Source organism: Coregonus lavaretus (genome assembly GCF_964263955.1).
Source record: "Coregonus lavaretus genome assembly, chromosome: 18".
In the NCBI taxonomy this organism is placed as follows: domain Eukaryota; kingdom Metazoa; phylum Chordata; class Actinopteri; order Salmoniformes; family Salmonidae; genus Coregonus; species Coregonus lavaretus.
In genome coordinates, this window is record NC_140005.1 from 19,971,776 (window position 1) to 19,996,867 (window position 25,092).

General features: G+C 44.4%; 1 protein-coding gene and 1 pseudogene across 5 annotated transcripts in view; both read right to left on the minus strand.

Annotated features, from left to right (window-relative positions):
• Positions 1 to 7,474: 7,474 nt before the first annotated feature.
• Positions 7,475 to 8,840, minus strand: LOC311145343 (CD276 antigen-like; annotated as a pseudogene). Its single transcript has 4 exons — positions 8,771 to 8,840; positions 8,272 to 8,619; positions 7,813 to 8,097; positions 7,475 to 7,672 (listed from the first exon to the last, which is right to left on the minus strand). The product of its transcript is annotated as a CD276 antigen-like (transcript).
• A 3,002-nt stretch (positions 8,841 to 11,842) lies between these two features.
• Positions 11,843 to 25,092, minus strand: part of LOC311145481 (uncharacterized protein) — a 65,568-nt gene continuing 52,318 nt past the window's right edge. For 2 of the 4 annotated variants that reach the window (XM_084181725.1, XM_084181726.1), the window contains exons 3-7: positions 21,492 to 21,632; positions 21,329 to 21,372; positions 17,157 to 17,313; positions 16,845 to 16,958; positions 11,843 to 16,686 (exon numbers count right to left, since the gene is read on the minus strand). In XM_084181725.1, coding sequence (XP_084037851.1) covers positions 13,085 to 16,686; positions 16,845 to 16,958; positions 17,157 to 17,313; positions 21,329 to 21,372; positions 21,492 to 21,632 — 4,058 coding nt within the window. In that variant the 3' untranslated portion in view covers positions 11,843 to 13,084. The remainder of the gene's footprint in view (positions 16,687 to 16,844; positions 16,959 to 17,156; positions 17,314 to 21,328; positions 21,373 to 21,491; positions 21,633 to 25,092) is intronic. The other 2 variants (XM_084181727.1, XM_084181728.1) reach the window with 2 other exon arrangements.

A 25,092-nucleotide genomic window follows, 5' to 3' on the forward strand; every position in this document is an offset into this window, starting at 1 on the left:
ATTGAACAACTTTGACAAATCCTAAGCAGTATCTAGATATCTAAAAACAGAGTATTTTCTTTGGCTAGTAGCCTACAATGGGTACATAACCTCTTAGATGTAAAATCCCCTATTTAGGTGACCTGCGTGGTTCTGGGACATTTTAGCTTATAAATCGATCTGTGGACACTGTAGATCGAAATGGCTTGCATTGAGCGATAGCACTGGTTCCCACGGACACAGTAGCCTGTGCGACGTAGGATGTGAAATCTGAAACCACTTGAAGCTGGGATGTCCCTCCTAGCATTTCATTCGCTCTTCTGAATGTTCAACTCCTGCCTGAACCCTACATCACAAACACTGACAAAGCACATACCTGCAATCCTTATATCGTAGCGCAGCAGGAGACAGTGGTTTCATCACTATAGCACATTCAGAGATCGATTTATAGCAATTAATCTAAAATAATTCATAGATTTTAAACAAACACACTGTCATAGATGGACAAGATACATATGAGATGAAAGGCGCGTTCCTAATGAGTTCAGGAAGCCAAGCTAGAGCTCTGTGTGATGTTCACAGCTGTGGGGGCAGAGAGACCTTTAGAAAATATGCACATTTTCTCACACTAAACATACAAATATGTATTTTACAGTTATAAGGAAGGTGAAATCTTACAGCTATTGGCTTTATAATTTGATTATACTGTATTTATAAAGCATAAGTCATTTCAAGCTTTATTCATACAGTTTTGTTGAATAGGAAATATGTCATATTTTCAGCAAAATTGTACTTGAGCTTGTGTCCTCAAAAGTGACTATACCTCAGCATTTTTATTTATTTTTTATGACCAGAAAGTTGAGATTTTAACCTTTCTTGGAGTATGCAACATTACTAGTTATTGTTTATGGTCCTTGCATGATGAATAATTACTTTTGGGGATTACATTTTAGATTACATTAAGAGGTTTTTAAGGTCCTTCTCCAGTGTGCTCCTCACTCCAGTATGGTGCTGTTTTGGTGTACATGTTTTGTATATATATTGTATGTAAATATGTTTGAAACTGTTGGATAAAGTTTACAGCACTGTGATGATAGCTGCTAAAAAATATGTACATTAATAAATTGACAAATTGGTGTAACTCATGAAAAATTTCTAACAGAGTTTGAAATGTAAAGACTCAGTCATTCTTGGGAAAATATTGACAGACATACTTTCACTTGCCCTGACAAAACAACTTTTGCCTTTCTGCAAAAGTTGAAACGCATCTTCTTACACATCTTCTTGTAGGATGGGGACAAGACATGCCAATATTTCAGACATTCCTTTCTTCTCAGCTAATTGCACTCAATTACCTAAAAGGGCTGACCCCCACATTCAATACTTGAAAGATGCATCCTTCCGTCCATCATTCGTTACAATAATCACTGACCTCACATGACTGGATTAGTGTAATGGAACTCATACTTTCAGGTACAATCGTGTTAGATCAGTGATTGGGCCTATATCAAGAAAGGAAGGACTCAAGCAAGGGTGTATATCTTACCTATTGGAACATGGTCACAGTTCAGCCTACCTAATGACAAATCACCTCAAGCTGTGTTACGTTTAGAGGACACGCGTGTCTACAGAAAGGTGGAAAACGAAACGTCACAGTTCTTGCGATGAAAATAAAGTGGTGGCTCTGTATTTTATGGAGAGTATTTTCACTTAATATTGCAATATCTACATCGGATATTTATGGCTCTACGTTTGTTTCACGTCCAGTTGGCAGGAGAAAAATCCTCAAACTAGGCACATCACAAGGCGTCGGCGACTCGCTTACAGCCCACCTGTCATCCACAGCGAACAGAAAATCAAGCCCGACGATACTCTCTCACAGCATCTCATTCAGAACATCCCAACTCACACATGAACCCAAACCAGCGCTTGCAAGGACCCATTCCTCTCCACCACCCCAGATCCAGCGCCTTATGCTTCTCGATAGGCCTATACCAAAGTCTCAACGGGATTTTGGTGCACTCCCGGACGTTTCGGTTACGTGTTCAAGTGGTGACTTCGTGGTCCGTGTCAAACGGGATTTTTATGGTTTTGATGCGGACGCGGATGAGTTGATCCTGGGAAGCACCTGCAAGAGTAACGGTGTTCTCATGCCTTATGGTGACTTACTCTTCTCTTATCCATTGATGGAGTGTGATGGCAAACGCGAGGTAAGATTGTTGGTGATTAAACTGATAGTGTTGTTGGCATTAACTTTCTTGCTTGTATGAAATGATAACATTTGAACCTGCTCACTGACAGATGCCACCGGGTTATCTCATCTATAAATTCGTGCTCCACTACACGCCTCTGACCCGGTTCCCACGCAGAGCGCATCGCATCAACGTGGAGGTCGAGTGTCGGTTTCAAAGGTTAGTCGCCTCATAATTTAATGATGCAACTATATTGTGGATATCACTATAACCCGAGAAACCACCTCCCTCTGCACAGGTATCATCATGTTTATCAGCTGGCGGTGCGCCCTACATGGGAAACACCCACGGTGCTTAAAAGGCTAAAGGGGCGCACTGATGACTTCCGAATCCAGCTGATGGACGGTGAGGATCATTTTCTGGTTGGTTATGGGTGGTTAAAGATTTTTTATAATCATTTTTAATGCAACACAAACCACTTGTGAAATGTTTTGACATATTCAGCAATATGTGTGTTTTGTTTGTCTTTTAGATGCATGGGCCATGCCAGCCAAGTACCAGGTGTACATGCTGGGACAGACCATTAATTTCCAGGTTTCTGCACTTCACCTACCCCATGGAGGAAAGCTTTTCATCAACCACTGCTACGCCACAACATCTAAACTCTCCAAGACAGCCCTCAAGTTCACTGTCATTGACAACTTTGGGTATGTATGCATGGCGAACAGAGGTTCCTTTGGGTTGCACCTGATAATGACTCAGTTAGGAGGAATGTAAACCTACACACATTATGCTGACCTGAGTGCAAACCCATTGTTCTCTGATCCACAGTTGCATGCTGGAGAGCCAGAAGAACCCTGGTGGCTCTCAGTTTGTCTCCCCCAGGACTGATGACACCCTCCGGTTCTTCCTCAGCGCCTTCCAGTTCACCTCTGACCCAGACACACCGGTGAGCATTGGAGACTTGTACCCTATCACTGAATCTCAATCACTGGACTTTTCTGTTGCATTTATGCGAATAAACAGGGTTGTTTATTGTAAAGAAGCAAACAAATTGCGGCCTTTGAGCAAAAAAATTGACATGAATTTGTCAATTTCCTGTATCAGAGGTAATCTTTTATCTCCTCTAGGTCTTCCTTCACTGTAAACTGCATGTGACATCAGAGGAAACCGGCCCCATGCACAAGTCCTGCACATACCACGAGAACAGGTATGCTGGTACAATTAAGATGTTGCACTGTGGGAAATGTAGTCTGCTGTTGAACTTCCTCCTTGCACTCAAGACCTTTACATCCCTACCTACCTTTCTTGCGCTAACACTTGCCTTTTCTTACTGACTTTGCAGATGGCTGCTTTATTGAGGAAAAGTTTTACTTACTATGTCTGAGATGTGGTTGTCGTCGTACCAAGAAAACTTAAGATGAATGCATTAACTGTAAATCGCTCTGGATAAAAGCGTCTGCTAAATGACAAATGTAAGTAGTCTCTTTGATACCTGTTCTGTAGGTGGAAAGCTGTCATGGGAGAGGATTCCATCTGTGACTGCTGTGACTCCAAATGTGTGACACCCAAACCCAGAAGAGCCATGGTGGAGGGTAAGTGACTCAACCTAACAACCCATAATCACTCTGTTTGGGTATACAGCACTGACATCTCCCTTGTGCTCAAATAGGCCATGGTGACGATGAGGTAGTTATGAGGCCTCCAGTAGTGATGACACTTCTAACCCTGTTGATTTCCATATCCTGTAGGGTTTGCCAACAGCGGGCCTCTACTGCTCTTAGATCAGCCGTCCGCACCGAAGGGTGGTTTCCCACCAGTCAGTCCCTCACTAGTCGATGAAGACGTTGTCTGGTTTGAGACCAGAATGGATGAGTTTGACAACCCAGATGATCTACTGGAAACCTTTGATATGGAGAAGTATCGTGATAAGGAAGAGCAGAGCTACACTCATTCCAAGGAGAAGCAACATATAGAGGAGGATGAAGCGGTGCCGTTGGAGGGTGAGGAGTCAGAGGTGGTTCAGACAGTGTTTAGAAAGGGGAAGATATTTGAGCGTACACAGGGGTCAGGTGTGAGGGATTCAGAGTTGAAAAGGGGAGAGGGTGCAGAGTTGAGAGAGAGGAGTCCATGGGAAAGGGAGGGATCAGTGTTGACCGAGGAGGGCTCCATTGAAAGGCAATGGATGCATCCACAGGAGGAGTCCTCCTCCCTGGGATCAGGGATGGGGGAAAAGTCTGTATCACAGGAAGAGGGTGTTTCACAGTCCATGAAGGAATGGGGATTTAGGGTGGGTGAGGAGCAGCCACTGGAGATTCCTGAGGATGAGGGGAAGGAAGGTAGAGAGGAGTCTGGGGGAACAGATGAGGATGACAAGTTTCCACTCTTCTCGGAGGCTGGTGAGGAGGTTATCCTTTGTGATTATGATGGACTGGTAGAGTCCGGGATTGACTGTGGGAAAAACTTGCCCAGTGTTTGGCATTTCAAGTGGCAATGAGGTCAGTGACTGAGACCATACAGTGGTTCATTCTAATCTTAACCATAGACTTCTACTACGGTACACCACTGACACATTTGAAATAAAAACATTGAAATAAAAAGTCAATGCAACTCTTAATTTATTTATCACCAGATACGATGGAATGGGAAGACTTTCTACAAGATTTGTTTAACTGCAAATTCAAAAATTTTTTGAGGAAGTAGACTTTTCAGCAAAAATTACAAATAATTTCCTTGTCCTTATCTCAAAGCAGGAAATACACATCATGGTAGGTGAAGAATACTGATAAGGTAATGGCATCAATAGACCCATTGTTTTCCCAGTCAGACATTCAATTAATAAATTGGCCCCACAATGTTTGTACATCCTACATGATTTAATAAGTGCAACGTATTTGTTTTCCAACCACTCTGAGCACGCTAACTAGGGTCATTTTAAAATATAAACATGGGATAACAAACTAACCACTGGTATCTAAGCAGTCCACACAATATCTCCACTAAGTGCTTCATAAGTGCTCTAAAGGAAGTTGAGGTTTCCCTGTCACTATGACTGAGAACCTTTGGTTTACAACGTTCCAGATCACACCCACTGCATTGCCTCACCTTGATTGATCTAACAAACTGGCTGGTATGTATGCACTATACACGCACATAAAGCTATGTGTAACCTTTGTTACGTACCATTAACATGTGGAGACAGTTTGTCTGAAGTGAGTCATACCATTACTGTACTGTTCTCAGTATATCATGACCTATGTAGTGTACATCCACTAAGGCAGATGTTAAACTCATAAATTAACATAATACATGATTGATACTTTTGAATATTTGTTAGTGATACTTTTTTGTGACTTTCATAAGCATGATCTCGATGCCGCTGTTACTGCTCTACCAGCAGTTTCAGTTCAACCACCATTACAATGCTCATTATAGTCGGTGAAACTTGCCATAATTTATCGTTCAGTTTCAACAACCTACAGACAGACCCAGCTAATCCATGATCCATTGCATCATGGATTAGCTGTTTTTTGTCTCTTTCTCTGATAAATAAACAAAACTACAAACATTGGCACATTTCTGTATCTGAGAAGAAACTTACAGTGGGGAAAAAAAGTATTTAGCCAGCCACCAATTGTGCAAGTTCTCCCACTTAAAAAGATGAGAGGCCTGTAATTTTCATCATAGGTACACGTCAACTATGACAGGCAAATTGAGATTTTCTTTCTCCAGAAAATCACATTGTAGGATTTTTTCTGAATTTATTTGCAAATTATGGTGGAAAACAAATATTTGGTCACCTACAAACAAACAAGCAAGATTTCTGGCTCTCACAGACCTGTAACTTCTTCTTTAAGAGGCGCCTCTGTCCTCCACTCGTTACCTGTATTAATGGCACCTGTTTGAACTTGTTATCAGTATAAAAGACACCTGTCCACAACCTCAAACAGTCACACTCCAAACTCCACTATGGCCAAGACCAAAGAGCTGTCAAAGGACACCAGAAACAAAATTGTAGACCTGCACCAGGCTGGGAAGACTGAATCTGCAATAGGTAAGCAGCTTGGTTTGAAGAAATCAACTGTGGGAGCAATTATTAGGAAATGGAAGACATACAAGACCACTGATAATCTCCCTCGATCTGGGAGATCTCACCCCGTGGGGTCAAAATGATCACAAGAACGGTGAGCAAAAATCCCAGAACCACACGGGGGGACCTAGTGAATGACCTGCAGAGAGCTGGGACCAAAGTAACAAAGCCTACTATCAGTAACACACTACGCCGCCAGGGACTCAAATCCTGCAGTGCCAGACGTGTCCCCCTGCTTAAGCCAGTACATGTCCAGGCCCATCTGAAGTTTGCTAGAGTGCATTTGGATGATCCAGAAGAGGACTGGGAGAATGTCATATGGTCAGATGAAACCAAAATAGAACTTTTTGGTAAAAACTCAACTCGTCGTGTTTGGAGGACAAAGAATGCTGAGTTGCATCCAAAGAACACCATACCTACTGTGAAGCATGGGGGTGGAAACATCATGCTTTGGGGCTGTTTTTCTGCAAAGGGACCAGGACGACTGATCCGTGTAAAGGAAAGAATGAATGGGGCCACGTATCGTGAGATTTTGAGTGAAAACCTCCTTCCATCAGCAAGGGCATTGAAGATGAAACGTGGCTGGGTCTTTCAGCATGACAATGATCCCAAACACACCGCCCGGGAAACGAAGGAGTGGCTTCGTAAGAAGCATTTCAAGGTCCTGGAGTGGCCTAGCCAGTCTCCAGATCTCAACCCCATAGAAAATCTTTGGAGGGAGTTGAAAGTCTGTTGCCCAGCGACAGCCCCAAAACATCACTGCTCTAGAGGAGATCTGCATGGAGGAATGGGCCAAAATACCAGCAACAGTGTGTGAAACCCTTGTGAAGACTTACAGAAAACGTTTGACCTGTGTCATTGCCAACAAAGGGTATATAACAAAGTATTGAGAAACTTTTGTTATTGACCAAATACTTATTTTCCACCATAATTAGCAAATAAATTCATTAAAAATCCTACAATGTGATTTTCTGGATTTTTCTTTCTCATTTTGTCTGTCATAGTTGACGTGTACCTATGATGAAAATTACAGGCCTCTCTCATCTTTTTAAGTGGGAGAACATGCACAATTGGTGGCTGACTACATACTTTTTTCCCCCACTGTAAGTACCACCCAAATGTACATGGCAAACTATAAAGTAATATGTCAGTAACTCCTTGGGAAAATACTCTGTCAAAAATCATAGACTCCATTCATTATATAGTCCTACATTTATCTTTTCCTCTTATGAAGTACAGTAAATGATGAGTGATGGCGTTTGGTAGACAGGTGTTGGGTTCTGTGATGGCCCACAGCATTTTTTTCTCAGTGCTGATATTAATAGTACAAATGTCACTATAGGAACAAGAACCGTCCATCTCTTTCTGTTGTCTTCAGAAATTTTGCTTTTTTCCACTGACCTCTCATTTGCTGGGAAGAAAATGTTTGAACATTGCGATTATACTGTATGTCTAAACAACTGAACTCTATATTTATCTCTGTATCTCGACATTCATGCAGTAGAGAGGCAATGTTAAGGGTTTTTCAAATCCAGGATATTGTCTATATACCTGAGTGAAGTGTGATCTCTCTCATGATCTCCTGTCCCAGGTCTTTGTTCTTCAGGACGAAGGTGAAGGTCTCGTTGACTGGACCATGTAGGGTCAGTGTACTGAAGACAGAGTATAGTCCATGTGTGTCCTCTAAAAGATGTATGACTGTTTTATTAGTGACATCATCACCGCTGTCATCCAGCCACTGCACCGAGGGTCGGGGGTACCCTCCCTGTGAGGTCAAGACTAGCTCCATATCGCTTGGAGATGCTGTGAACTTCAGCTGTGGCTCAGGGTAGTATGCTGAAATGAGAGGCCATGGACACCGTTTAATGGCATGAAAGAATATACAGTATCTCAGTAAGCATTGTACATCACAAGGAACCCTAATTAGTGTGACAAAGAACAGTGCTTTTCTAGGACATCAGTCATTTTCAGTCCACAAAGCGGAAAATAATGTTCAATATGGTATCACACCTGCTAATTTCAGGGGAAAGGTCTTCTTCTGACTGCCCAGCATTGTGCTCACAGAGCAGGTATAGTCTCCTTTGTCCCCCAGGTTGGTATGGTCCAGCCTGAGAGAGGCATTACCCCTCTTCATCTCTGAGTGGTACAGGCTGGTTCTGTTGGCATAATGACTGTTCTGTCTGTCCAGTTGGTCCTGACCGTGGTAGAAGCTGTGGATAACCTCCAGGCCTCTCTGCCACGTGATCACACTGCTGCCCAGGTCCCAGACCTTTCCCACAGAAAAACTGCAGTCTAGTACCACATGCTGCCCCACGATGGCAAGCTGGGGCTCACTGGGAACCTTGATCTCAAATTTAACTATAGACAGACAGGGACACAGACAGTCTCACTACCCCATCTAAGAGATCATGATTACAGTGACACTTTTGATCAGATACACATTACTCCTTACATTTAAGTAGTTACATACCATTGACAGTAAAATAAGTACCATAGAAATGGGTTTTACCAGAATAAGATCCCTTGAAGAACAGGATTGAAACAAAACATATTTGAGTGACCCAGGATTTCCAACTCATGACAGAGTTTACTGTATTCAATCAGTATTTGCCAAATTCAAGTAAGTCCTTCAATTAATCAGCAGCAGTCCAGGCACTGGTGTCTTGCAATGTATTTTGAAGAATGAATGAACTACTGATCATCTCAATCTACTGTACTTTTCTCACTGTGACTCCGCCCATGTTTGCACTGGCTCCATGCCATTCCATGAAACTCGGGCACATAGCAGGCAGTAGTTTCTTGTATGAATTGTCTATTCAGTTATCATTATAAATCCAGATTCATTCTGTTTTGATCGTATAAAGGAATTTAGTTTTTAGCCCCCGACAGAGATCAATCCACTCGCATGAATCCATTCCAATCCCTTATTTCTCAAGGTCGCCCTTCTGCAGACATACACATTCATGTCTGAGCATGTTTCCTTTGTTTCTGCCTCTGCTCGGAGAGTTTCCTAACAATAAACCTCTGGCCTTGTCACTCAACATAGAGGAGCGTTGCCCCACTAAATCAGGGGCAAAACACCCCTTTTGTATGCCCACGTACCAATAAAAAATACATCCTAATAATATAGATCCCACTAAGAGCAAGTGGAAAAATAACAGCATGGGCTGATTGACATTCAGCATACTGACATACAACACTGTCAAAATCTATGTAATATTTAAGCAATAAGGCCCGAGGAGGTGTGGTATACGGTCAATATACCACAGCTAAGGGCTGTGTTATATTGGCCACATACCACAAACCCCAGAGGTGCCTTATTGCTATTATAAACTGGTTACCAACGTAATTAGAATAGTAAAAATACATATTTTTTCATAACCCTGGTATACGTTCTGATATACCACCGCTTTCAGCCAATCAGCATTCAGGGCTCGAACCAACCATTTTATAATCTGCTTTAGGAATGCTGAGTCAAACTCACAGATGTGTCTAAAATGGATATTAAAAACATACAGCTTTGTGTAAAAAAAGATTACTGTATAAAAATATGAGAGAGAGAGAGAGATAAACTATGAAGTCAGGAACTCAGTCGTAAAAATACTAGAGGCATAATTGGGAACACTGTATCAAAAGTCATATGGGCTCAGTACCTCCATTCCTTAATCCATTCATTAATTTGTCTCCTTTTCTACCCTTTGTGATGGTCCAAAGCATTTTTTCCTCAGTGTTGACATTAATAGTATGAATAACAGCAGTACAACTGTCACTATTGGAAGAACAATGGGCCACCTCTTTCTCTCTTTGTTGTCTTTAGGCAGTACAATGAACAAGTGGCTAGGTAACCTGTAGGAGTGTGATGTGTGTTTTGCATGTCCCAACCCCCTGAGATACCCTCGGAGAGTGGGTCACAGGCAGTAACATGTTTGTTCACAGGATAAAATCATTACAGTTATGCAAAGTGCTTGTCTTGCATGCTTAAAAAATATATGTAAGCAATGCTTTTAAGCAAGGAGAGAGAAAGGTATTCCCCTTTTCTATCTTAGAAAGGTATAGGCTTGTTCTGTTGGCAAAGCAACCGCTTTGGTCTTTTAGTTGGTCTTGTCTGTCGTAGAAAAGGTGGACAATCTCATCGCCTATCCTCCAGTCAATCAGGGAAGCTGCAGTCTAGGACTACATCTTCACCATGATGGCAAGCTTGGACACACCGGGAACAGAGATCTGAAACCAGTGGAGGCTGCTGAGGGGAGGACGGCTCAATTAAGATGCCACCAACCTCCTGTGTCAAATGTATCTACAGACACAGGGACACAAACAGTTTTACTAACCACTCTGGATAGTGGTAAATTCAACACACATTTAATGTTTGAGAAAGACTGTGGGTTTTAACTGGTAAACAATTGATTATTCATATGGTAAATTATTGGCACTACTGATGTGTTGACCCATAACAAAATAACGTAATACTGTATATCTCAAATTCAACTATAGAGACAGGGACACCATTGATAGTAAAAACCAGGAGTACCATTGAAGTGTGTCTTACCAGAGTAGGAAGTCTTAAATCAGTGGTTCCCAAACTGCGGGATTACATTTGTGCAGTTTTATATATATATATATAATTTTTTTTTTTAATGGTCTCTAGAATCCATACTCAAATCTACATTCAGTAATGTTTTGAAGAGGGTTTTATTAATACATTTTCTATACTTATTCTATGGTCTGGATATGTTTTTTTCACCGCTCAACCATTTATGGTGGGTCACGACTCAACAGACACTTAAATTGGTGGGTCATGAAGCAAAACATTTGGGAACCACTGTCTTAAATAACTGGGGAGAAACAAAAAACCTTTGAGTAACACATGATTTCCAGCTCATGACCGAGTTTACTGTATTCAACCAGCAATGCTACACAATCAAATAAGTCCTTCAGTGAATTAGCAGCAGTCCAGGTACTGGTGTTTTACAGTTTATGCTGAGGAATGAATAACCTACTGATACTCCATGCACTTACTGTAACTCTTTGTTACTTAAGACTCCACCTAGCCCTGGCTCCCAGGCTTCCCTCTCAATGAGGTGAAAGCCTGTGACAGAAACTAGAGTCCGCCAAATGACGCACAACGTCAGTGATGCAAGGACGTTGGCAAAGAAACTTTGAAGTTGCTTTTCACAACATTCCTTGATACAAGGCAGTAGTTATTCTAGTATCTTCTATGACCTGCTTATTCATTTGTCATTGTAAATCAAGATCCACCCCAATTCATATTAAGTTATTTCATTTTTAGCCCCAACAGAGACCCATCCACTCACATAAATGCAATCCCTTAGTCTTAGTTATGACTGTCAACATACAGATGTGTCTAAGATGGACACTGGAAAACCAGACCTGTGAACGTGAGGTTTCAACATCCTGATAAGACGGAAAAGGTACAAACCTGGGGGAAACCTGAGAGCAGGAAGTGTGTTTGTGTGTGTGTGTGTGTTTGTCACATAAATGGATCTAACTGATGAAAAAATTGACAGAACTTTTCTCAAAAGGTTTCAGAAACAGGGTAGAAATAATGATATGGCTATATTCATTCATTGTGAATAAATCAATTTATTCTGTTATATTGAAATAAGTGAAACTATACTTGTCATTTGTCATAATCATTTATCACCGAAATTACTTTGAATAATATTTAGTACTTCCAAAGCAGATTTCATTCAGTTGAAGAATATCGCAATTTCTAGACAATTTAGCAACATAAATGCAATGTATAATGTAGCTCCCATCCGGTTGAAAGGAAAATGATCTAAATCTGAGGGACAAGTAATTAAAAACAAGACAAATACTTATTTGCCCCAATACTCCAAGTGAAAGACTTCAGTTCATAAATTGTGCTTCAGATTAAACCTGTGAGATTTGATTTACACACAGGGAGAGCTTCCAGTACAAGTCTATGTATATTCATATATCAACAACAGAGAAACAAAACATGAACATGTAAATTAGGATTCTCATCATGAATATGATTCTCATCCTCACTACAACATTCTAGAACAAGTGACATCCTCCAGTTTTGATGACATCAGATGACTTCATCATATATTTCACCCAAAATGTAATGGAAGATGTATACAGGAAAAAGATCTTAGGTAAATAATGCTTTTAATGCAACAAACATATGAAGAAGGATGACATGGGAACTTAACACGATTTAATAGTGCATGATTTTATAATGATATGAATATATAAAAAATACAACATTCTGGTATATAATCCAGACAAGTGGATTATTAAATTCCTCATTGTTCAGTGTACCAAATGGCAGTAGCTGTAACATTCCATAGTTGACCCTAAAGGGCAACCTAGACTTGTACCTAGACCAGCATGCTGTCCATGGCTGTCTATTGTTAATCCGACCAGTAAAAAGTCCCTCTGGCAATGCAAAATACTCTACAATACAAATAGTATTAGAGAAATGAAAGACCAACACCATTTTCATATAAACTCAAAGGATTTTTTATTTATATTTTTTAGAAAGAGTTCTTATGTGAGAGGGCTACATTTAGCTATGTCCAGTTGCCTTGTCTTCAGAAGGCTCTGTATTTCTCATCCGCTCACTCCTTGATCCATCTCTCTCTCCCTCTTGCATATTGTGATTGACATATGGTGCTTGACACATAGGGTCTTCTCAATTTACAGGTAAAAGTCAGTCTGTCTTTGTGAATGATTAGTCCTTGCCAAGTGGCAGTGTTGCTCATGTGGATGATGATGGTGGCACTTCAACACTGACTGCTGTCCCGTTTGGAGCCTCTGCTTTGACAGGAGAGAAAGATCAACATGAATTGTGAATGGACAATAGCTGTAACAAAGGAGGCAAGTATGGTTGTGTCACAATCACAGATCCCTTACCCTCAGTGTTGTCTGCTGGCTGTGCTTCCTGTCCTGCAGTTTGCACATGCTCAGTCTCCACACTGGGCTCTGCATCTGTGACCTTAGGCTTGGGTTTCCTTGCCACAGGTGGCGGCACCTTGACTGCCACCTCCTTCTGTGTGTCTGTGGACTTGGCTGGATTGGACACAGATGAAAGCTCAGCCACCAAGTTCTTTGTGAGATTGGCCTGGGCCTCAGGGGTTGAGAGGGTCTCTATGACAACCTTCTTTGTGCTCTTGGCGAAGATGAAACTGGCGGTAGATGAGGGGGACTTGAAACCTGTTGGTGAAGTTGGGGAGTGCAGGCTGAGATGAGAGGGAGGCCCCTCTTTACTTCTGGCCGCTGTCCTCAAGCGAATGGCCTCCTGCATCCTCATCGAAGGGGTGGTGGCTGAGGCAGGAGGAGACTTACTCGTAGGAGAGGTGACAGTAGATGACTTTGAGGGGAAATTAACTATGCTGGGCTGGAACTTGGCTGGGGCTGGGGCTGTGGTTGGGGCTGGGGCTGGGGCTGAGGTTGGGGCTAGAGCTGGAGCTTGGGCTACCTCTGCGGCTAAAGCTGCCTCTGGGGCTGTTTCTGGGGATGCGGCTTGGGCTGTCTCTGGGACTGTGGCTGAGGTTAGGGCTGCCTCTGGGGCTGAGGCTGTGGGAAGTTGTGAGATAACAGTAGTAGATGGGGATGTGACAGTGGGAGGGAGAGCTGTCATGATCAGAGACCTTCGAATAGGCTTCTGGGGAGCCTCCCCATTACTGGGTTGTTTGGCCCTCAAAGTGACCTCTGTCTGGTTCTGTCCCTGACTCTGGTCCCTTTTCAGAACCTGGTCACCATTATTGACAGACCTCAGCTTGACCATCTGCAGAAGGGAGGGGGTGACCACGGAAGTGGGGGCCTCCACTGGGGGAGTGGGAGAGCTCTTGCTGAGGGACTTCTTCTCTTGGTTCTGGCGCTCTGTGGTCACTGGACTAGGCTGCTGTGGTATTCCCTGTGGTACAGATGAAACTTCTTGAGGTGCAGGTCGGGCAGGATTTGGAGCTCTCACTGTCCCCTCTGAAACAGGGGGCACAGGTTCTATCATAACTACCCCCTCCTCACAACTACTGGGTGGTGGGGGAAGGGGGAGGTCAAGCTCATCGCCAAGGGTGGCCAAATCCATGGGAGGTGGGGGAGGAGGCCAGAAGGATTCCCCAGTGGGGTAGACTAACAGGAGCTCTGGAGCCAGTGTAGAGTCTGAGGAGACCCCAAGTGGGGCCACTGGCTGGGTCTGTTTGGAAGGGGGAAGGGGAGGATAGTGTGCTGGGAGATGAGAAGGAGATGGAGAGACGCGTGCTAGAGCATGGCTAAGCATAGACAACGTGTCCATTTTAGGTTGAGATTCAGTCCTTTTCTCTGTAGCAGGAGTCTGTATTTCTGTCTTTACTTTTCCTAGGCCCTTTCCTGGAGCATTCATTGACTTTCCATTTACCAACCGACTTGCCTGGACCTTCTCTAGTTTACCTATCAACTGACTTACCTTGACCTTCTCGGGTTCAACCACCAACTGACTTCCCTGTACCTTCTCTTCAACTTCCAAATGACTTCCTTGGACCCTCTCTTGTTCAACTTTCTGTGCCACTTCACTATTCCCTTTCATACCTTCAGAAGGCTCTATTTGAGCCGGTCCTTTATCTCCCTCTTCTATAACCACTGGACTCAAACCATCTTTTTCTTGGACCTTTGGACTCGCCTGACCCTTTCCTGACACAGACGTTAGTGCTGCTGGATTACCGGTCTGCTCTTTAGCCTTAGGCTCAGTGACCCTCTCTGGCAAACCTCCTGCCTCTGATGCGGACTCCTCACCTCTCCTCTTAGGTGACAAGTTCTTAACAGAACCCTCTCTTGATGTGGAAGGAGACTGCCTTTGCTGTCGTCGATCCTTTGGGTTCTTTCGCACCACCGTATCCGTGTTGTTGGGGGCCGGGGGACCTAGCAGCAGCTCAAAAGTGCGCTTGTTTTGTGCCCATACCTCCGGGGGAGGAGGAGGGGGGGCACACACTTTGGGTGGGGGCGGGATGTTGAACAGCTCTCTGAGTGCCACGACTGAAGGTAAGGGAGTTACAGTGTCGACTGGAGAGGATGGCTGAGGTGTCTTGATGCTGTCAGAGGCCTGTGGCTGAATAACAGGTGATGGGGCTGAGGCTGCCGGGGATGGTGCCCTGGGGAAGATGCTTGCTAGTTCGGCCAGGATGCCTCTCTTGTTTCCTGGGGATGAGTTATGGGTCTGTTTGTAGGGGAGGGTGGGCGTGCCACCCTGGCTGGGGTAGCCGCTGGAGGGGGAAACAGTCTTCTTCAGGACGTTTTCCTGGGGGGTCTGTTTCTGTGGAGAGGAGCCTGTGGAGCCTGGCTGTTCGTTCCTCTCCTCTTCCCTGGCTGCCTGCTGTGGTGTGGTGAAGGAGTTGGTGGTCACAGAGCCAGAGGACTCATCCAGAGAGCTGGTGTCTGCTGTGTAGCCAGGGCTACTTTTGTTACTGGAGGGCATGGGAGAAGAGCCGGTCTCCCAAGCACTGACAGCCTTAGCCTCCCCACCATGGACTGGGCTGCTTTGGGGAGGGGCAGCAACCCTGATGTCAGTCAGGTCCCGTGAGCGCCGCTTCATCTTGTCCTTGTGTAAGGAGTAGGAGCGGCTGGGTGGGGCCGGTGCCCTCTTGGACTTCATCACAGATAGGCTCCGGATGAAGGGCCCCTCCTGTTTACCATCATCCCCTCTGGCTTTCCCCTTGCCATTGGTGGCTGAGGTCCTGGAGGCCTTACTGACAGAGGAGAGGATACTCTCTCTGTCCAGGGCTGTCTCCTTGGATGAGCCCTCCCCATCCCCCTCCTGTGAGCCCCCCTGTCTGGTGGTGCTGTTGGAGGAGATGGTGGAGGTGTCAGACACCAGGGTCTCAGAGGACTCAGAGTGGCTCCATCTAGAGCTGTCAGAGAAGTGTGGTGGGTTGTATCGTGAGGCGGAGGACATGGTGGAGGCGCGGGAGGAGGCTCTGGAGGAGGCAGGGCTGGCCAGCAGCAGTCTGCTCTTACTGACGGTACGGACACTGCTCCGGCTGCGGTTACGGCTAATCTCCACCACGTCGATGGAGGGTGGCAGCACAGCATTGGGGATGATCTTAGACATGTAGGTGGCCTGGGGGGACATGGACATGACAGGGCTGGGGGGATGGTGCAGCAGGCCGAACGCTGTGGTCATCCAGGGGACGGCCAGGGACTTGGGCCTCTTCAGACCGTACAGCTGGGGACCCATGCGCTGGAGGAGAGCCAGGTCATCCGTGTGACCGGCCCGGGAGGGGAACTGCTGAACCTGGTCCTCACTGACGGGCTGCAGGCCTTCTACAGACTGGAGATAGATCCTCACCCCCTCCTGGGAACCAGCTAGGTGAGGCCCATCGATGGTGTGGATGTTCAGGCTCTCCCCGTTAGGGAGCCCGTCATCGTCTATAACCTGACGAGCTGCCCATGATGCTCTATCCAGCCCTTTAGTGAGGAACAACAGGACAAATTAAAATATACAGCTACACAAGCAAATAAAAGATGATGTGCTTGTATTAAGGGTGAAATTATCAACAGGTATCTTCACAATGGTCTATATTGACATTTCAATTACTTTAGAGCATAAATAATGAGTAGCGTACCCAGTTCCCTCTGGACGTGTTGTGGTATCCCCATAACTGTGGTTCTCCTGTGTCTCCTCCTGGCCTTGGCCTTCTCTGGCTTCTTCTCTGACTTCAGAGGCCTGAAGGTTGATGCTGGGGGAACGAGACAAAAAGCAGGAGAGAAATATTAGGTCAAAATTAACAAAACAAACAACAGCCGCTTTCACTCCATAAGTGTTTACTCTAAAACACATTGAAGACATCAAAGAAAATCAAACAATCACTGGTTGGAAAAGGTTTTATAGTGGTTCCAGTATGAATCGTTTTCTGGTTATGGTCATGTCATGTTACCTTGGCGGGTCAGTCCTGACCGTGAGGACCGTGTGGAGACAGCAGAGCGCGTTGAGACCTGGGACACAGTGTCTAGTATGGTGCTGTCTGACAAAGAGCCTCTCCTCTCTCTGTAACTGTCACTCTCAGTCTCGTCAGGCTGCCGGGTCACAGTCGACTGTAGGAATCACAGAAAATTCAAAAGTAAATTATTAGTATACGCTTAATTAAAAGCAGGTTTGGTGTGAATTTGTGATAGGACCAGTGGTGGAAAAAGTACCCAATTGTCATACTTGAGTATTGTCATACGTTAATAGAAAATGACGCAAGTAAAAGTGAAAGTCACCCAGTAAAATACTACTTGAGTAAAAGTCTAAAAGTATTTGGTTTTAAATATACTTTAGTATCAAAAGTAAATGTAATTGATAAAATGTACTTAAGTATCAAAAGTAAAAGTATAAATAATTTCAAAATCCTTACATTAAGCAAACCGGACGGCACCATTTTCTTGTTTTTTAAATTTACGGATAGCCAGGGGCACACTCAAACACTCAGACATCATTTACAAACAAAGCATTTGTGTTTATTGAGTCCGCCAGATCAGAGGCAGTAGATGACCAGGGATGTTGGTGAGGGAGGCCCTGCTCTCTCCTCTCCCAGATGTTTAGTTCATTTCATTCCGATCTCCTCTGCATTATTGTAGCCATTTGCTACAGCCTGTCAACTATGCCTCTGCCTATCCCTGTTCTCTCCTCTCTGCACAGGCTACACAAACGCCTCACACCGCGTGGCTGCTGCCTCTCTAACCTGGTGGTCCCTGCACGCACCCCACACCTGGAGTTCCAGGTCTCAGGCAGCCTCTGGAACTGCCGTTCTGCTGCCAACAAAGCTGACTTCATCCCAGCCTATGCTAACCTCCAGTCCCTCGACTTCCTGGCGCTGACGGAAACATGGATTACCACTGAAAACACTGCTACTCCTACTGCTCTCTCCTCGTCTGACCATGTGTTCTCGCATACCCCGAGAGCATCTGGTCAGAGGGGTGGTGGCACAGGAATCCTCATCTCTCCCAAGTGGACATTCTCAATTTTTCCCCTAACCCATCTGTCTATCTCCTCATTTGAATTCCATGCTGTCACAGTCACTAGCCCATTTAAGCTTAATATCCTTGTCATCTATCGCCCTCCAGGTTCCCTTGGAGAGTTCATCAATGAGCTTGACGCCTTGATAAGTTCCTTTCCTGAGGATGGCTCACCCCTCACAGTTTTGGGGGATTTCAACCTCCCTACGTCCACATTTGACTCATTTCTCTCTGCCTCCTTCTTTCCACTCCTCTCCTCTTTTGACCTCACCCTCTCACCGTCCCCCCCTACTCACAAGGCAGGCAATACGCTTGACCTCATCTTTACTAGATGCTGTTCTTCTACTAATCTCACTGCAACTCCCCTCCATGTCTCCGACCACTACTTTGTTTCCTTTTCTCTCTCGCTCTCCTCCAACACTACTCACTCTGCCCCTACACAGATGGTAATGCACCGCCGCAACCTTCGCTCTCTCTCTCCCACTACTCTCTCCTCTTCCATCCTATCATCTCTTCCCTCTGCTCAATCCTTCTCCCTCCAATCTCCTGATTCTGCCTCCTCAACCCTCCTCTCCTCCCTTTCTGCATCCTTTGACTCTCTGTGTCCCCTATCCTCCCGGCCGGCTCGGTCCTCCCCTCCAGCTCCGTGGCTTGATGACTCATTGCGAGCTCACAGAACAGAGCTCCGGGCAGCGGAGCGGAAATGGAAGAAAACTAAACTCCCTGCCGACCTGGCATCTTTTCACTCCCTCCTCTCTACATTTTCTTCATCTGTTTCTGCTGCTAAGGCCACTTTCTACCACTCTAAATTCCAAGCATCTGCCTCTAACCCTAGGAAGCTCTTTGCCACATTTTCCTCCCTGCTGAATCCTCCCCCCCCCCCTCCTCTCTCTCTGTGGATGACTTCGTCAACCACTTTGAAAAGAAGGTTGACGACATCCGATCCTCGTTTGTTAAGTCTAATGTCACTGCTGGTCCTACTCACACTGCCCTACCCTATGCTCTGACTTCTTTCTCCCCTCTCTCTCCAGATAAAATCCTGCGACTTGTGACTGCAGGCCGCCCAACAACCTGCCCGCTTGACCCCATCCCCTCCTCTCTTCTCCAGACCATCTCCGGTGACCTTCTCCCCTACCTCACCTCGCTGATCAACTCATCCTTGACCGCTGGCCATGTCCCTTCCGTCTTCAAGAGAGCGAGAGTTGCACCCCTTCAAAAAAAAACAACACTCGATCCCACCGATGTCAACAACTACAGACCAGTATCCCTTCTTTCTTTTCTTTCCAAAACTATTGAGCGTGCCGTCTTTAGCCAACTCTCTTGCTATCTCTCTCAGAATGACCTTCTTGATCCAAACCAGTCAGGTTTCAGGACTGGTCATTCAACTGAGACTGCTCTTCTCTGTGTCACCGAGGCTCTCCGCACTGCTAAAGCTAACTCTCTCTCCTCTGCTCTTGTCCTTCTAGACCTGTCTGCTGCCTTTGATACTGTGAACCATCAGATCCTCCTCTCCACCCTCTCCGAGCTGGGCATCTCCGGCGTGGCTCACTCCTGGATTGCGTCCTACCTGACCGGTCACTCCTACCAAGTGGCGTGGCGAGAAGCTGTCTCCGCACCACGTGCTCTCACCACTGGTGTCCCCCAGGGCTCAGTTCTAGGCCCTCTCCTATTCTCCCTATACACCAAGTCACTTGGCTCTGTCATATCCTCACATGGCCTCTCCTATCATTGCTACGCTGACGATACACAACTAATCTTCTCCTTTCCCCCTTCTGATAACCAGGTGGCGAATCGCATCTCTGCATGTCTGGCAGACATATCAGTATGGATGACGGATCACCACCTCAAGCTGAACCCTGGCAAGACGGAGCTGCTCTTCCTCCCGGGGAAGGACTGCCCGTTCCATGATCTCGCCATCACGGTTGACAACTCCGTTGTGTCCTCCTCCCAGAGTGCGAAGAGCCTTGGCGTGACCCTGGACAACACCCTGTCGTTCTCCGCTAACATCAAGGCGGTGACCCGATCCTGCAGGTTCATGCTCTACAACATTCGGAGAGTACGACCCTGCCTTACACAGGAAGCGGCACAGGTCCTAATCCAGGCACTTGTCATCTCCCGTCTGGATTACTGCAACTCGCTGTTGGCTGGCCTCCCTGCCTGTGCCATTAAACCCCTACAACTCATCCAGAATGCCGCAGCCCGTCTGGTGTTCAACCTTCCCAAGTTCTCTCACGTCACCCCCCTCCTCCGCACACTCCACTGGCTTCCAGTTGAAGCTCGCATCCGTTACAAGACCATGGTGCTTGCCTATGGAGCAGTGAGGGGAATGGCACCTCCGTACCTTCGGGCTCTGATCAGTCCCTACACCCAAACGAGGGCATTGCGTTCATCCACCTCTGGCCTGCTGGCTCCCCTTCCTCTGCGGAAGCATAGTTCCCGCTCAGCCCAGTCAAAACTGTTCGCTGCTCTGGCACCCCAATGGTGGAACAAGCTCCCTCACGACGCCAGGACAGCGGAGTCGCTCACCACCTTCCGGAGACATTTGAAACCCCACCTCTTTAAAGAATACCTGGGATAGGATAAAGTAATCCTTCCACCCCCCCCCCCCCCCCCCCAAAAAAAAAAAATAAATAAATTGTAAAGTGGTTATCCCACTGGCTATAGGGTGAATGCACCAATTTGTAAGTCGCTCTGGATAAGAGCGTCTGCTAAATGACGTAAATGTGCCCTTGAGCAAGGCACTTAACCCTAATTGCTCCTGTAAGTCGCTCTGGATAAGAGCGTCTGCTAAATGACTAAAATGTAAATGTAAATGTAATGTTCTCTTGATAAGTGTGTGAATTAGACAATATTCCTGTCCTGCTAAGCATTCAAAATGTAACGAGTACTTTTGGGTGTCAGGGAAAATGTATAGAGTAAAAAGTACATTATTTTCTTTAGGAATATAGTGAAGTAAAAGTAAAAGTTCTGAAAAATAACATTAGTAAAGTAAAGTACAGATACCAAAAAAAACTACTTAAGTAGTACTTGAAAGTATTTTTACTTAAGTACTTTACACCACTGAATAGGACAATGTTTAGTGATTTGATGTAGCACCGTGTATGAAACTTACAGTAATGCTTTGGTCATCCTGGTAATCCACCCCATTATCGGTTTCTGAAATAAAGGTCAAAACCTTTCAAATACAGTACCACACAGTAACTTCACCTAATGAGTTAATCTTATCAGGGGTAGGTGTTGGAGTAAGTGTGAGTATTTGGAGGGGGCTTTAGTACCTTCTTGCTGCAGCAGTTTGAGTCCCTCCTGGGCCTCAGTGTGCAGGTCCTCCAGGTACTTGGGCCGGCTGCCCTCGATGAACACATTCTCCTGGACGTGTGAAGGGACGTGAGTCCCCTCATCCTCCTGCTTTGGGACTGCTGGGAGGAGAAAGAGATAGAATGTCAGTGGATATACAATGCACAATAAATAAATGTGTAAAGAAATGCACAATATAATTGACAAAACTACATTGTACCAAAATACATTTGATATTATATCCACAAAAGGTGGAATGTGAACTGATATAAATCACTTCTCATCAATCCTGTTCCATAACAAGTAATCTAATCTTTATATAGATCACTATAAAATGGCTGCTATGTGCAATAAAAATCAAGAGTTGATAAATTGGCCTCAACATTCAAATTGTGTTCATCAACTACATGAACCACAAGTCCCAGCAGGCTTCATTGACATAACCAGCCAGTATATTCCCCAAACACTCCTACTCTCATATAATCCAGAGTAGCAGTGTCATAGGGTTATCATGAGGACAGTAGCAGGGTAGTGCCACTCCAGGACAGCAGTCCTGAACAGATCTAGGATCAGTGAGGTGATAACCCGTTAAGTAATGCTGAGAGTGTGGGGCAGCCGTGGCCATGTGGTAAGCCTGCAATCTTTAGTTAATCAAAGCTGCTTTATATTTAGCCATGTTCTGTACATGTTCTGTGGGGCTAGGAAGACCATGCTGGAATTAGTCCTGTCGACCATGTGCTCTGAGTGATCCCTGCTATAAAGCACCATCTCTGGCTGTTCACCCTGGAAATACACCCTCTTTGACCACTTTTAATGTTATCCTCCTAACAATAGCAAGTTCACACAAACTGTACATTCAGTCAGAAAGATTGATGAATTACGTGTTTTTCAGACACATTTACAGTATCCCAGAAAAGTAAGTAAATACAAGCTCTCAGTGACAGACAGTCACCAAAAGACATTTAGACAACATTTTAACATCATAAGGGGAGATTGTTTAGAATGGTTCTTCAGGGCTTGCCATACCTCTGTATCACACCAATAGCAAACAGTTTGACACATTTCATGACAACAGGTATTCACTAATTAATTCACTCTTACTCATATCAATTGAACCAGTTAACCCACCCTGCCCGTATCATCTAAAGAAGGAACACTCGCTTGACCATAAAACTTCAAGAAGGGAATTCAAGGTATGTATCATAAATGAAAACACTGTCTGAGAATGTCCAGGACTCAGCCCATTTATTTAGCCTATAATGTAACTCACCTTTCCTCTTGAAAAGCAAAGGCACTGGCAGACAGTAAACATTCTGAGTCAAAAGCACCACCATGGCTACTGAGATACCATGGTAATATAATCCCCCTAAATTTAGAAAAACAGATCTTATCCTTAGAAAAAAGACAGGAATTAAAAACGATCCCAGTGAGTAGAAAGAAAAATGCAGGGTAGATCAACATCCGATACAGACAAAATAATTCAGTGAATCAGGGTAGAAAATATCTTGCTTGATGTTGTTGCTGCTGATGTTGTTGTTGTTATTCCCCAATTCTAGTGGTTCCACTTCCATCACTAGACAATGAGAGCTCAGACACTAATCCCAGCAGCCTAATTCTGCACATCCCTCGAGCAAACACCTCCCTCCTCATACCCAGGCAACTGATCCCCACTGCTCCTTGTTTGTGGACATTCTGACCCTGGATTGGTCAGAATGTGATTATGACACCAACCATGCTGGGATCAGACACACACAAAGGGAAAGGGGAAAAGTGGTTGGACAGTTGAAGCTGTTATCTGCTTGAAGCAGCCATTTATCATACTGACTAGCTCCTGTGCTATTTCTGAAAACTACTCTGGTCTAACTGACAGAGGAGATCAGGAGATCTAGGAATCCTTAAAGAACGAGTTCCTTTTGAAGTCTGACCACAAGGTGGAGTAAAGGAGCTAGACAATATGAAGGTTTTAGTTATCAAACAAGATCAATCCTGTTGGGAGAGAATACACAATAGAATACATGTTACACAATGAAATCATGTACCTAATTACTTCTATCTATCAACACGGTCAATGGGATCTAACTGGACTGAAGTAATAAACTGAATACATCATTCCCTGCGATTTACTGCTGGCAAGAATTTTGTGGAGAGCTAATATCTCTTACTACTTTACATCCCTTTAGCAAATCTGCAACTGACACTCCTTACTTCCCCGAGGGGTATGTCTGAAGATGTGTACTACTGCAATGTACAAAGCTCAATCTCCTCCTGGGAAAATAGTATATTTACCTCCTTGTGCAGTGAGCAAACATGACAAGGAATGTATAACATCTGATCAAACAGAAAACATTTCCATGTTATCGTCATGCTGTATGACTCAGACCTTTGCACAGTGCTCCAGGTATCTCACCAGGATGAATGGAACTTTCTTAAGCAACATTAATCACATGGACCATCAGTGGCTCTGTCTGTGCTGTACCAGCATATTTTGCATAGATTGGTTCTTTGATTATGATTTTATCAACATGACATTGTCATTCATGGATAAGAGAGAAATGAGCCCTTTGTAGACCGGGACAAAACAGGAACAGGAGGAGGAAATGGAAAAATGTAGGTACAGCCACGATCACAAATAGATTTAAAAGATGAATACACCAGTAAAACAGAGATAGGAAATAGTCCTAACATAAACACAGACAGACAGACACAGCATTTGGAGGGGTCTGATGATGGGGTCCCACAGCCTTGTTTGAGCCTATTGTAATTCAGTTCATATTAAATCACAGTAATACCCCATCTGTCACTGGAGTCTAATAGAACATCAGTAGGATTTAAGAGGGGGGTTGATCCTGTGAGCCCCCAAACTGATGTTTACTCCAGGGAATTCAGTGCCGATACCCAATCTAATATGTATGATACCCAACAGCTTAATGCTCTGACATCAAAGATCAGCTTACAGAGTTAATGAAAAACAAATAACATGTGAGATTGTGTTATTATGAATGTACACAACATTTGACACAATTTAATGTAGAGAACAATGCTGAGCATTTAGCTATGTCCCTTTGCATTACAGTTACAGCTAAAGTCGATAATGCAGACTAATGGTACAGTGCCTTCAGAAAGTATTCATACCCCTTGACTTTTTCCACATTTTGTTGTGTTACAGCCTGAATTTAAAATGGATTAAATCAATATTTTTTGGTCACACAATACCCCATAATGTCAAAGTGGAATTATGTTTTTAGAAATGTTTAGAAATTAATTACAAATGAAAAGCTGAAATGTCTTGAGTCAATAAGTATTCAACCCCTTTGTTATGGCAAGCCTAAATAAGTTCAGGAGTAAAAATTAGCTGAAGTCACATAATAAGTTGCATGGACTCACTCTTTTATTTTATTTTTTATTTACCTTTATTTAACTAGGCAAGTCAGTTAAGAACAAATTCTTATTTACAATGACGGCCTACACCGGCAATAAGTGTTTAACATGATTTGTGAATGACTACCTCATCTCTGTCCCCGACACATACAATTATCTGTAAGGTCCCTCAGTGGAGTAGTGAATTTCAAACACAACTTCAAC